Genomic DNA, 14,882 nt, shown 5'->3' with positions numbered 1-14,882 from the left:
TGCTACTAATGGGTTTACTACCTTTAGGCAAATCAGTCAACTCCCAAATGTGATTAGAAACAATAGAATCAAGTTCGTTTTTAATAGTTTCTTTCCAAAAATTAGCATCAATAGATCTCATAGCCTCATCATATGTTTTTGGATCATCTTCTATTAAAAAAGCAGAAACAAGCTCATCACAAGCGCAAATATCACCGACATTTTCAGTTAGGTGAGTTCTAACAGAATCAGTTCTAACAAAATCACTGCCAAAGTTCTTTTTAATTCTAGGCCTTTTACTCTTACTAGGTTCAAAAGTATGATCAACAGAGGTGCTACTACTAGCATGCATAGAACTATCAACAGGATTAACAGGAAAAACAGGAACAACAGGCAATGATACATCTTTATTTAATGGAAAAACATTTTCAAAAACTTCGCCGTCTCTAGTCTCAGAAATAGAACGGTCACTCAATGGCATGAACCTATAAGCGGAACTATCTTGAGCATAACCAATGAAAATGCAATCATAGGTCTTAAGTCCAATGGTAGGCCTCTTAAAGCTAGGTAAGCCTACTTTAGCAAAACACGCCCCACACCTTAAGGAAACTCAAGTTTTGAGCATAACCCTTCCATATCTCGTAGGGTGTCTTGTCTATTTTCTTATGAGGTACCCTGTTAAGAATGTGAAAAGCTGAAAGCACTGCTTTCCCCCACATATCATCAGAAACGCCAGAACTTAAAAGCATAGCATTCATCATTTCTTTCAAAGTTCTATTTTTCTGTTCAGCTACTCCATTATATTGTGGTAGGTAAGGTGGTCTCTTTTCATGAATTAAACTGTTTTTCGCACAAACATCTACTAAATAATTTGAGCCATACTCACCACCTCGATCGGACCTAACTCTTTTGATTTTTCTATCAAGTTGATTTTCTACCTCAGCTTTGAACTTCATAAACATGTCCTCAGCTTCACTTTTATTTCTAAGCAAGTACGCTTTCGTGTATCAAGAACAATCATCAATAAAAGTGATATAATAAAGTTTACCTCCTCTGCTCTTAGTGTTCTTAAAGTCAGCTAGGTCGGTGTGAATTAACTTAAGAATACTTGCGTGTCTAGTTGTAACAGATCTACTAAGTTTCTTAGCAAATTTAGCCTCGACACAACTAGGACAATTTTTCAAAAATTTAAGAAGATAATGAAGGTATAAGCGATATAGACTTAAGCTTTTTAATTGAATCAACATTCACGTGACCTAGTCTACTATGCCAAACATCAACAGACTCAGCAATATAAGTAGAAGTAGAAGCATTATTATAATTGATAGGAGAACTAATGTTTAAAACAAATAAACCCCCACAGAGATAACCCTTGCCCACAAAATCCCCATTGCGCGACATTACAACCTTGTCAGCCTCAAAAACAAGTTTCACTCAAGCTTTGTTTAATAAGGCACCAGACACGAGGTTTCGACGCAAGGTAAGAACATATAAATCATTATTATGTGCAAGAGTTTTTCCCGAGGTCAGCTTGAGAAAGATCTTGCCTTTGCCTGTGATCACAGAAGAAGAAGAGTTACCCATGTAGACACATTCACCATCAGCCACATCTTCGAACTCTGCAAATAGCTCCTTGTTAGCACAAAGATGCCTTGAAGCCCCTGTATCCAGAATCCAATCACTAGCATTGGCAACCAAATTTGCCTCAACCACCACAGCAGCAATGATATCATCCTTCTCAGCAAGATTAGCTTCAGGAACTTTCTTATGAGGACACTGGTAAGCTTTATGACCCGGTTTTCCACAGACATAGCACACCAGATTCTGATTTGGTTTCTGGATCTTACTTGCAGGTTTGGTGAACTTTCCTTGACCGGATTTTTTAGCATTCTGAACCTTAGCTTGACCCTAAATAGATTTAGCCTTTCCCTTACCCTTGAACTTATCCCCATTTGAAGACCCACCAGTTTCAACGAGATTAGCCTTTGTAGTAGTAAGAGACAATTGGACTAACTTATCTTTCAAACGATTAGCTTCCTCAGTCCTCATATGACCTATCAGCTCTTGTAGGGACAAATCCTTTTTCTTATGTTTCAAATGGTTCCTGTACTCATTCCAGGAAGGAGGAAATTTCTCTAGCAAGACATTAGCCAAAAAGACCTCATCTAATTTCATACCCTCATTGACCATATCAGCACACAAGTTCTAATAAATATGAACTTGTTCCATAATAGGTTTATCATCTACCATTTGAAACCAAAGCCACTGCCCAACAACATACTTCTTTTTACCCACATCCTCAGCCCCATACTTTTTTTCTAAGGTCTCCCAGATGGTCTTAGCAGATTTATGGACCATAAATAAGTCAAAAAGGGTATTAGTCATATGATTGAGAAGATGACACTTAGCAGTTTTGTTATCCTTATCATGTTTATTAATTGACTCCTCATTTGACTTAACAGTAGCAGATGGGGGTGGAGTAGTCTCGGCACTAGTGGCGATAACAGGAGAGGGAGGATCAGAAAATAGAACATAGTCGATTTCTAGTTGTTCAAAAAACATAAGCAATTTCTGAGACCACCTCTTATAATTCTGACCACCTAATGGTTCCAGTTTCGACAAGCCACAAATATTTTTGCTCAAAATTACAGCCATTGTTACGATAGATAAATATAGTTTTCAAATTGTTGGAATGTAAAGACGCAACAATGGACAGAAAAAGAGAACTTATCAAAACTGGAAGAGAAAAGCAGTGTCGTGGTAAGGTAGCCGCTGACTTGAAACTAAATCGGCACGACCGCGGTGTTAATCGTCTTACACCGTTAGTTCCCCACGGTTAACACTGCGACTCCCGTACACAATCACTCGTGTAAAAAAACCTTGGAATAAACAATAACAGAAACAGGAAATTTCAGCAGCAAGAGACAAGAAGAGAGAATTTGAGAGAAGACATGATAGGATTGTGTCGTGTATTTTCTGAAGAGAGCAGCTCATTTTATAGTCGAAAAAAAAGCTGTTACAGAGCAAAAACGCTCTAGTCAAAACGTGTTTAATGGAGCTAATTAAGCGCTCCTTAATTATAGCCATTAACCACTTTGACTAACAGATTCAGAATATAAACACAACGGTACACTGAATGTGGACAGTCCATTTACTCACAAGCCCAAAAAGGTGAAACTGGGCCTTTGGTCCGCACCGCATATGCTCTACCCAAACCCACACCCAAACCCGAGCCCAAGCTCGAGCCGGGCCGGGCCGGCGCGCGCGTGTGTGTGTTTGGACCCAAACCCACAAGCCCAACACTCTCAACAAAACCCTCTTGGTTCACTCTATTAAACACTACAAAGACAAGTAGCATTATAAATAAGAGGAATAGAAGTGAATCCACCGATGTGGGACAAAATGTATAACATTTTGAGTTGACTTTTGGCATATGAAGCCATCACTGCGAACAATATAAGCCTCTTAAAATTGCATGTCCAAATAGTAAAAGTAATTTTATTATTAGTAAAAAGAATTGTAATAACACTGGATATAGTAATATGATAGTAATCACTCATTTGAATAGTTAAAATAACAATATTGGTTCCGAGCGAGAGTCGTGAAAGTAATAGAAGTAATAACAGGAGTAGAGAAATTAGCAATATTAATGCGGCAGTTGTGAAAGTAACAATAATTAGGTAACAATAATTATGCCGGGAGTAGTGAAAGTAACAATAGTAATAACGAATGTAGTAAAAGTAACAATACTAACAACAAAAGAAAGTATATATGAAGAATTAGCTAAACAATCGATTTAAGTAAAATATTAATAGCGAGAGTGATAAATTTGTCTCATAATTTATTTCATCGTAATTTTAAGATATGTCATAAAAAATATATTATGATAAATTTATGAGTTATACAACTTTAAAATAGTTTTATTTAGCTGAAAATGAATTTTAATGCTAGAAAAAGGTAGCTCGGGTGGGGCCGGGCACCAATACTAGTTGGATATATTATTAAAACGCTAGGAGAGCTTAAATAAGAAAATTAGCTAGTATATTAAAATAGCCAAATCATACCCGGACATATTAACCCGTTTCAAAGTTGGTCAAAACGACAAAATAATAAAATCGGATAATGGAAGCGATAAACATAAAATATAAATATTTAAAATAAACCATTAAACTCGGAAAACAGGTAATTTAATAAGGGACTTTCCGGATAAAATATTCTTATAAAACACGGGGTGTTACATCATGAATTTTATTTCGGTCAAAAAGTATTTATTTTGGATTTTGTGGTGGTGTTACGATTTTAGCGGTTATAGTGTTAATTTCGGTTTTAATTATAAATTCATGTGTTTAGTTTTTGTAAAATTAGTATGTGGCAGAGACATAGAATATTTGTGTGTTGTGTGTGTGTGTGTGTGTGTGTGTGTTGAAGTTTAGGTCCTAAAACCTTCATTTCGATTTTATTAGTAATTAGAAGTTTTGGCAAAACCAATTGAAAAATCTACTAAATCTGTCAATCTGTTTGTAAAATTCTTTTTGCCTATTTAAAGTGCTCAAAATCAAAAACTTTAAAAAGAGATCCAATTTATTTTAACTCCAGAATCTTCTGTAAAATTTCATAAAATTCTGCTTTATATTTTGGTCGCAAAAAAATATTTATGGACAACTATCAGAAAATCCGCGAATCTGTGAATGGTTCAAAGAATATCTCGAAAACAAATTTTATACTTTGAAATAGTGTTTTCCTTTTTCACACATTAAATTTGGGAAGTCAAGATATGCTTAGAATTTTGTTGTACCTCAAAAAATTTTGTTAAGACCGTTTTTTTGAGCTGATACATTCTGGATGTCGGTTTTTGTCACTCTTTTAAGATCAATTTTTAGACCCTGATGGTTTCGTAAATTGATGTTGGTCAAGAAATAGGGATCGTAACTAAGACTATAAGGAATTTAAGAAAATTGTCCTTGCGTGTAATAACCCGAATATAATAATTATAGGTATATTATAATTATATAAAGAGTGAAACTATTATAGACTTTATAGACTATACTAGTACCTATATATTTCTGTATAAATAAAAACGGCTCCATTTTAAGAAGTTTACTAGGTGTATATGAGCTGAGACTACAAACGTCCACCGTTTATATATATGTATATATATATATATATATATATATATATATATATATATATTAAAAAACACAAGATTTTATGCATACATGAGAGCAAAGGGAGAAAGCAGGGTATTCTATTTCTTTCATCGGGCTTTGTTATACAAATAACTTGTGTCCACATTTCTCCTTGTCTTCCGTCTTATATACCTAATAAGGTATGATTTCGGGACCCTTCGTCGATATAAGTAATTTTTTACCTTTGAAATAAGAGATTCGAAATAATCGGTTATACTTGTTTTATTGTTAATTTCAACTTATGATTGTTATACTGCGCACATGTTATATTACTTACCGTCTTATAAAGTTATGACTCTGATAAGGGTATTGTTGATATAATGCATCATTGGCCAATTATAGCATTCGGAATACGATTATTGGTTTGAGATGACATTATAGAGGAAATCAAAACTGTGTACACAGTAGGAGCGTTGGCTCCATATATAAAAAGGGGCAACGTTGGTACCAGAGACGTTGGCTCCAGGGCGTTGGCCCATATTAAAAAGAGAGCATTGTCCTATGTGAAATACGTAATGTTTATTTCTTCGGTAATGGTATACCGTGTTCAGTACAAGGTGCATATGTATTAGTATGATAAGATGAAAGGAGATTGAATATTATGTCTATGGCAAGCCGTTATACACTGTTAAGTTAGTAAGTATGATACTGTGGGGTACGAGGGACCAAAATATTATCTTATGAATAAAGAAAGTGACATAGGACCGGTGGAAGTAACTGGAGTCGTACTTAGACGGTGGTTGGCTGATCCCGTTATATTTATATTTTTTTTCAAGTTTCTGTGCTGGGAATAAGGAGGGGTGAGTTTTGACGATGTTGACAGTTTTTTACTTTTTGGAGAAAATTATGTAATAAGATAAACTTGTACCATATTTTAAATTAGCCTTGTATTTTCTTTAGAGAAAGTACGGCAGTAACGTCTTGTAAAATTTTGATGTTTTTTTTATAACGTTTTGTAAGTTTCCGCTGTTTAATAATCCAATAGTACAGTTTGTACACGCTTTTTGTTTTGTATTGGCTACTGGAAAAATTGGGGCGTTATAGATTGGTATCAGAGCCGAGGTTAAAACAGAGTTAAAATCAAATGTGAGAGGGGTAGAGGTTATGGGTAAATATTATTTATATCATTATTACTATATTTATTGTGTTTTGTTTATACGTGATACTAATAATAATTCTAATGTTATATTGTTTTAGAGAATCTGGTTTTGCCACTGGACCTAGCCATGGGGCCACATGACCGAGTAGCACCACACGTGGATCACCTCAGACGAGCGCTCGGGGACCATAATTACTTATTCCCTCAGAACCATTTTACTAAATCTTTTAAAGCAAATAGTCTTATTCAAACCCTTCCCAATGTATCTCCCTGGAAACATTTCAAGAAGAAATATGTTGACCTATTGATACACGGACTCTCAAACTACGATAAATATCTACGTCGGGGTACCTATGATGTATGGGTTCCAACTTTTAAAGACTCGACTAGGGAGCTTATTATATTGAGGAAAACTACATTGTTGAGATACCCGATGATGTGATTTCTTTAAACAGTTCTGAGGAGGATGAGGAGGTGGAACCAAAGGAAGAGTAGGAACCAGAGGAAGAAACCACTTCCTCTGAAAGTGGTAACTAAAATTGTAGTTTAAACGGACTTCAGGGGACTATAATAAAAGGTGTAACATTCATGTGTGGGACCTGTATATATATATATATATATATATGTATATGTATATATATATATATATGTATATGTATATATATATATATATGTATATATATATATATATATATATATATATATATATGTATATATATATATATATATGTATATATATATATATATATATATATATATATGTATATAGAGGTAAGATCTAATGAGTCCACCACTTCCATTGAGTCCATAAGTCCCTCTAAGGGCCATTGGATGGACTAAATGGAAGGTTGAGATGAATTTGATTAAAGGCCATTAAAAAGAAAAGGAAAAAATGTGGATGGTTGGATTGAGATGGATGGTTGAGATTGAAAATTACCAAAAAATATTACCACTAATCAAATTTCTACACACTAATTAATTTTTCTTTCTCTCTCTAGCCCCTAATTAATCAGTTTTGAGTTTTAGATTTCAGAAGTGTAAATGTAATGTTGTATGAGTTTTACAAGTGTAAATGTGACGGAAATATAATTTTAACATTTTACAAGTGTAAATGTGAGGTTTTACGAGTGTAAATGTAACATTTTAAAAGTGTAAATTTGATTTTTGTGACGGAAATTTTGAATTTATATAATTTTAACATTTTACAAGTGTAAATGTGAGGTTTTACGAGTGTAAATGTAACATTTTAAGAGTGTAAATTTATTTTTTTGTAACGGAAATTTTGAATTTATATAATTTTAACATTTTACAAGTGTAAATGTGAGGTTTTACGAGTGTAAATGTAACATTTTAAGAGTGTAAATTTGTTTTTTTGTGACGGAAATTTTGAATTTATATAATTTTAACATTTTACAAGTGTAAATGTGAGGTTTTACGAGTGTAAATGTAACATTTTAAGAGTGTAAATTTGATTTTTTGTGACGGAAATTTTGAATTTATATAATTTTAACATTTTACAAGTGTAAATGTGAGGTTTTACGAGTGTAAATGTAACATTTTAAGAGTGTAAATTTGATTTTTTGTGACGGAAATTTTAAATTTATATAATTTTAACATTTTACAAGTGTAAATCTGAGGTTTTACGAGTGTAAATGTAACATTTTAAGAGTGTAAATTTTATTTTTTGTGACTGAAATTTTGAATTTACATAATTTTTATATTTTACAAGTGTAAATGTGATGTTTTACGAGTGTAAATGTAGTATTTTAAGAGTAAATTGGTCCTTTGAGTGTAACTTTGGTCCTTTATAAGTGGAACTTTTGTCCTTTACGAGTAAAACTTTAGTCCGACTACCAACATACACCACCACCGCCGTCCTCCACCACCAACTCATATCCACAAAAAATATGAGTGCAAATTTATATAATTTTAACGAGTGTAAATGTAAAGTAATATGAGTGTAAATGTAAAGAAATATGAGTTTAACTTTAATAAAATATGGTCCTTTTCAAATGAGTGTAAATGTAAAGAGATAGAAGTGTAAATGTAAAGTAATATGAGTGTAAATGTAAAGAAATACGAGTGTAAATGTAAAGAAATACGAGTGTAAACGAGAAATGCGTGTAAATGTAAAGTAATATGAGTGTAAATGTAAACAAATACAAGTGTAAATGTAAAGAAATACAAGTGTAAATGTAAAGAAATACGAGTGTAAATCTGAAAAATGAGTGTAAATGTAAAGAAATACGAGTGTAAATGTAAAGAAATACGAGTGTAAATCTGAAAAATTAGTGTAAATGTAAAGAAATACGAGTGTAAATGTAAAGAAATACGAGTGTAAATCTGAAAAATTAGTGTAAATGTAAAGAAATATGAGTGTAAATGTAAAGGAATACGAGTGTAAATGTAAAGAAATATGAGTATAATAAATATATTTATTAGATCTAAGAATAAAAATCATGATAATACGATTTTTTTTCAAAAATCTACTATATATTTATGAGATCTACGAATGTAATATTGAAAAATGAATATAACTTTAATAAAAGATTAAAGGAACACAAAAACCGTGACACAAAGTCACAAACAAACCCATATACACAAAACAAATCACCAACCTTTATATATATTAAAAAAAAAAAAAAAAAAAGAAAAAAAAAAAAAGAAAAAACAACAACAACAACGAATACACAAATCAAACCACCAACCAAACTTTACATATAATAATAATAATAATAATAATAATAATTAAAAAAAAAAAAAAAAAAAAAAAAAAAAAAAAGAAAAAGAAAAACAAATGAGAAAGTGGCAGCTAAATGAGCCAACAACCCCACTACCATCATACGTAATAAATAATGAAAAAAATTAAAAGATTCTGAAAACCAAAAGATTCAGAAAACCAATAAATGCCATCACCAAAAAACCAATAAACCGTGTTAAGAAATTCTGAAAACGCCATCACCAAATGACTCGTGTATAATTGTTTATTGGTTTATTTTCAGATCTCGATTTTTATTGGTTTATTTTCAGATCTTGTGGTTGTGGTCGTGGATGTTGTTGTTGGTTGTTGTTGACGACGGTGTTGGAGGAGGCGAGAAGGGTGGCTGGTGGTGTTGTGGTCGTCGGTAGAAGAGGTGCGTCGTTGTGGTGGTGGCGGGTGTGGGCGTGGGTTTTGGTGTTTGGGATCTGGAAATGGTAGGGATGTGGAGGTCGGGAATGGTGGTGCGTGATGGGGAATGGTAGGTCGGGAATGGTGGTGAGAAGGGTTGTCGGGTGGTGGTGATGTTTTCGGGTGGTGGCAGGTGGCCGTGGTGGTCGGGTGGTGGTGGGGCTGCGAGTTGATGGTGGCGGCAGTAGTCGGGTTTGGGCGGTGGTGGGTGAGTGAGGAAGAGAAGGGTGTTTTTTTGGGGGGTGGGTTGTTGTTGCGGCTGAGGTTATGTGGCGGTGGAGGTGGTCGGGTAGCTGAGGAAGAGGGAAAATTATTTTTTGAATTATTTGGTTTTTGAATTTTGTTGGATTTTTGAGAGGAATTGATTTTTTTTGGTTTTTAGAGAGATGGAGGGATGATATTTGTGTGATAGGAGGGAGAAGTGAGTGGAAAAAGAAAGGTTATATAGTGAAATTAAGGGTTGATTAGTGATGGTAGTGAGAGGAAGTGTTTAATTAGCATTTATCCCCCACTTTTTACACTAATCCCTTGTTTTTCCTCTTCAATCTCAACCCTCCATCCCATCTTTTTAATGGCTCCAAATAGGACTTAGGGACTCAATGCTCTTGGGTGGACTCACTTGATCCTTCCTCTATGTATATATATATATATATATATATATATAATTAGGATCACATGAGTCCACCAAATATTTTTGAGTCCGTGAGTCTAGCGAAACAATATCACAGGTTATACTAAATAATATCATACGTCATATTAAACAATATCACTCTTACTGAACCAGATTCGCCCTCTGTTGTTAACTTATTTTCTCACAATTTTTCTTACACCAATCAGTGCCAGCGTCGGAGCTCCGACAAACACCATCATCCTCGCGCACTTTCCCGCCTGTGAGTCGATTTTGGTGGCGTGTTCGTCGGAGTTATCGCATATTACTTCTTTTATATTTGTTTCCTCTCTTGTTCTCTTCTTTATCTTCGTCTATTTCCTTCATCGTTGGCGATGAGACCCCTAATTTAATGACGACGGCGTTGTTCTTAGATGGAGGTTAATGGAAGAAGGATCGTTGATGGTATTTTAGTGAGGGGTGGTAGCGATGGTCGTGAGACGGACTTGTGCGCCGTGGTGGTGGTTGTTGTGGAGGTGAACGTGTGGTGGTGGTTCGTGGGTGGTGGTTGTTGGGGAGGTGAAGGGGTGGTGGTGGGCCGTGGGTGGTTGCCGTCGACGAGTAGTGTCACTGACAATAGGTTTAAGCCTTGTTTTTACTGTTTTCATTGTATATTTTCCATGATATTGTTCAGTATAAGTTGTGATATTATTTCGTGTAGTGTTTGATATTCTTGTGTATAGGCTGTGATACAAAAGTGGACTCACGGGAGTCAATTATTTAGGTGGACTCACCGGATCTTACCTATATATATATATATATATATATATATATATATATATATATATATATATATATATATATATATATATATATATATATATATATATATATATATATATATATATATATATATATATATATGTTGCTTGTTTATAATAACTAGAAACGTGACAACTTACTCTTTGTGTCTTATAGGATGTCTCAATTTAACAATATCGATATTAACCAACCTTCCCCCAATGAGCACACATATATGAGTAATACCGCTGTAATCGTGGCTGATGCAATAAGGAACAACAATTCCCATAATGAGGAAGACAGTGTTAAGTTCTTTAAGAAAATGACAAGTTATAATCCTAAAATGTATGATGGAAAGTCGGACCCCGTAGAATTCGAAAATTGGTTAAGAAGTTTTGATAAGCTTTTCGAGGCTATACGGTGTCCAGAGACATGGAGGGTAAGATTTGCGGTGTATTATTTGGTAGGACAAGCTGATTTATGGTGGGAAACAGTAAAGGAAAGAAGTTATGAAGAAGGATTTGACTGGGCTAAGTTTAAGGAACTTATGAGGTCGAAATTTTATCCTGCATCGCTCAGGAGACAGAAAGAGGATGATTTTAATAAATTGGAACAAGGGTCACTATCTGTTACCGTGTACGTGTAAAGATTCATGGAACTATCTCGATTTGCCCCGCATATGGTGGCAACTGAAGAATTGAAAATGAACCGTTTTGAGAGCGGATTAAAGTGGGGTCTTCGAGATAGATTATCCACCCACACCTGTTTAAACTATCAAGATATGTACGATAAAGCCACCAACGCAGAGATATTAATGAATAAAAAAGAGGATCAACAGGTTGGGAATAAAAGGAAGTTTGGAAAAGACAGAGCCACTGGAGGGAATTTTTATAAACAACCAAATTTGGGGTTTGGAAGAAACTCATAATCAGTTTCAGGAGAGAAACAAGGAGCTTTTCTGTGTAAGATGCGGTCGCAATAATCATCTTGTTACTCAATGTAGATATCCTACTTCGCGCTGTTACGAATGTGGAAGCCCACACCATAGAAAGAGCGATTGTCCATTGAAAACGTCTAAATTTAATAATGCCACTACTTCCAACTCACGTGTAGTTCAAAAACAACAAGGACAACAAGCTCAGAAACCGGGTCCAACTCGAGGGAGGGTGTATGTAATGAATTCCCAGGAGGCAGAGTCTTCTGATGATGTTGTCACGGGTAACATTTTTCTCAACTCTACTCCTGTTAATGTCTTGTTTGACACTGGAGCATCATATTCACTTATATCACATTCTCTAAGTAAACGGTTGCATTTAAAACCCCAAAACCAAGAACTAAGACTCCCAATTGGACTACCCACAGGGGATATAGTATCATGTACCATATTATTTAGAGACTGTGTTTTGACAATAGAAGGGAATCGTTTCTTAGCCGATCTTATCCAATTCAACCTGCAAGATTTTGAAATTGTGTTGGGAATGGATTGGCTTAGAAAGAATCATGTTATGGTAGATTGTCATGAAAAATCGGTGATAATTATGAGAACCGATGGAGAGAGAATACTTTTTTGAAGTAACCAAACCCATAAGGGAAATAGGATCATACCGTTGTTAAAGCCTCTAAAGTTGTTACGCGAAGGGTGCGAAGGTTAATTGTGTGACATTTCAAACCTATCCGAGTCTGAGCTGACTATAACTAATATCCTAGTTGTCAACGAATTTCCGGATGTTTTCCCCGAAGACATTCCTGAAATCCCCCCACACCGTGAAATAGAGTTCGCGATTGAATTGGTACCTGAAAGTACACCAATTTATAAAGCTCCTTATAGAATGGCCCCTGCATAACTAAAGGAATTAAAGAAATAACTAGATGAATTGTTGGAAAAGGGATACATAAAACCTAGTACCTCACCTTGGGGAGCACTAGTACTATTTGTCAAAAAGAAAGATGGAAGTTTGAGATTGTGTATAGACTACAAGGAACTTAATAAGGTTAATATAAAGAATAAGTATCCTATACCCTATATAGATGACCTTTTTGATCAGTTGCAAGGTTATGCTATTTTCTCAAAAATCGATTTGTGTTCCGAATATCACCAATTAAGGATAAAATTGGAGGATATTCCAAAAACCGCATTTAGAACTCGTTATGGACACTACGAGTTTACAGTATTATCTTTTGGACTCACTAATGCTCCGGCATTTTTATGGACCTTATGAATAGAGTATTCAGGTCTTACTTGGATAAGTTTGTCATCATTTTTATTGATGATATTCTAATATACTCTAAGAATGAGGAAGATCATGCTAACCATTTGCGAATAGTCTTGGAAGCTTTAAGGAAAAATCAATTATATGCCAAGTTCTCGAAATGTGCATTTTGGTTAGGAGAAATAAGTTTCTTAGGTCATGTAATATCAGCGGAAGGGATAAAGGTGGATCCTCAAAAGATTGATGCAATTACAAACTGGCTTATTCTTAAGAATTTAGCGGAAGTCCGCAGCTTTTTAGGATTAGCGGGATACTATCGTCAATTTGTAAAGGATTTCTCAAAAATTGTCCAACCCCTTATGAACCTTATCCGGAAAAGTATAAAATTTGAGTGGAGTGAGAAATGTGATCGAGCATTCGGTGAAGTGAAAAAAAGACTCACTTCTGCACCTGTACTTACTCTACCGAATGGCACTAATGACTTGGAAGTATACAATGATGCTTCCAAACAAGGACTAGGTTATGTTCTAATGCAAGACGGAAAAGTGATTACTTATGCTTCTAGGCAATTGAAAACCCATGAACAGAACTATCTCACTCATGATTTGGAACTTGCTGCTGCTGTTTTTGCATTAAAAATTTGGAGACATTATCTTTATGGAATTTCGTGCCGTGTATATACGGATCACAAGAGCGTAAAATACTTTTTTACCCAAAAAAGATAAATATTAGACAGCGTAGATGGCTTGAGTTTCTTAAGGACTATGATTTGGTTATCCAATATCACCCGGGAAAAGCTAACGTGGTAGCCGATGCACTGAGTCGGAAGTCATTTCCCACTCTGAATATGCTTACGGTAAAGCAGCCCCATATCCAAAATGACATAACAAGATTAGATATTGAAATGGTTATGGGAGATCTAATCGAGCACTTGGCGGCTCTAGAAGTAACACCAACCTTAAGTGATGAGATAAAGGAAGAATAGAGAAAAGATCTGCAATTAGAGAAATTCGGAAGGATATACTAATAGGAAAAGCACCAAGTTTTCTAATCAAAGACGATGGATCGCTTTGGTTTCAAAAATGATTGTGTGTAACCAAAACCAACGTGGCAACTCTTAAGAAAAAAATCATGGATGAAGCCTACAATTCCCAATATTCAATTCATCCGGGAGGAAATAAGATGTACAAGGACATTCGAGAAAATTTTTGGTGGCCAGAGTAATATGAAACAAGAGGTGGCGGAATTTGTTTCAAAACGTTTGACCTGTCAACGAGTAAAGATCGAACACCAAAGGCCAGGAAGACTTTTACAACCCTTAGATATCCCTACATGGAAATGGGAATCAATTGCCATGGATTTTGTAACAGGAGTACCCGTAACAGCACAAAGGATGAATGAGATTTGGGTGGTGGCCGACCGATTAACCAAATGTGCTCACTTTTTAGCTACAAAGACTTCATGGAACTCAGAACAGTTAGCTAAGAAGTACATAAGAGAAATATTTAGATTACACGGAGTTCCTAAAAATATTATATCTGACAGAGATACCAACTTTGTAGCCAAGTTTTGGAAGAGTTTTCAAGCAGCTTTGGGATCTCAACTCAACTTCAGTACTGCTTTTCACCCCCAAATTAATGGTCAAACAGAATGAACCATCCAAACCTTGGAGGATTTATTAAGCTCATGTATTTTGGATTTTCAAGGATCTTAGGAGCAACATTTACCGTTAATAGAATTTTCTTATAATAACACTTACCACGCCAGCATAGGTATGGCACCTTATGAGGCTATGTATGGACAAAAGTGCAGAACGCCATTATGTTAGAGT

At 34.9% G+C, this 14,882-nt stretch overlaps 1 protein-coding gene across 1 annotated transcript; it reads left to right on the top strand.

Moving 5' to 3' along the window:
* The first annotated feature begins 11,076 nt into the window (after positions 1–11,076).
* LOC141627983 (uncharacterized) lies at positions 11,077–14,036 on the top strand. The gene is made up of 4 exons (XM_074441178.1): positions 11,077–11,477; positions 11,845–12,349; positions 13,132–13,674; positions 13,773–14,036. Exons 1-4 carry the CDS (start codon positions 11,077–11,079, stop codon positions 14,034–14,036), a joined length of 1,713 nt encoding a protein of 570 aa, XP_074297279.1.
* The last annotated feature ends 846 nt before the right edge of the window (positions 14,037–14,882 follow it).

This window comes from Silene latifolia, chromosome Y (assembly GCF_048544455.1).
Source record: "Silene latifolia isolate original U9 population chromosome Y, ASM4854445v1, whole genome shotgun sequence".
In the NCBI taxonomy this organism is placed as follows: domain Eukaryota; kingdom Viridiplantae; phylum Streptophyta; class Magnoliopsida; order Caryophyllales; family Caryophyllaceae; genus Silene; species Silene latifolia.
This window is presented reverse-complemented; position numbering and strand designations above follow the sequence as displayed.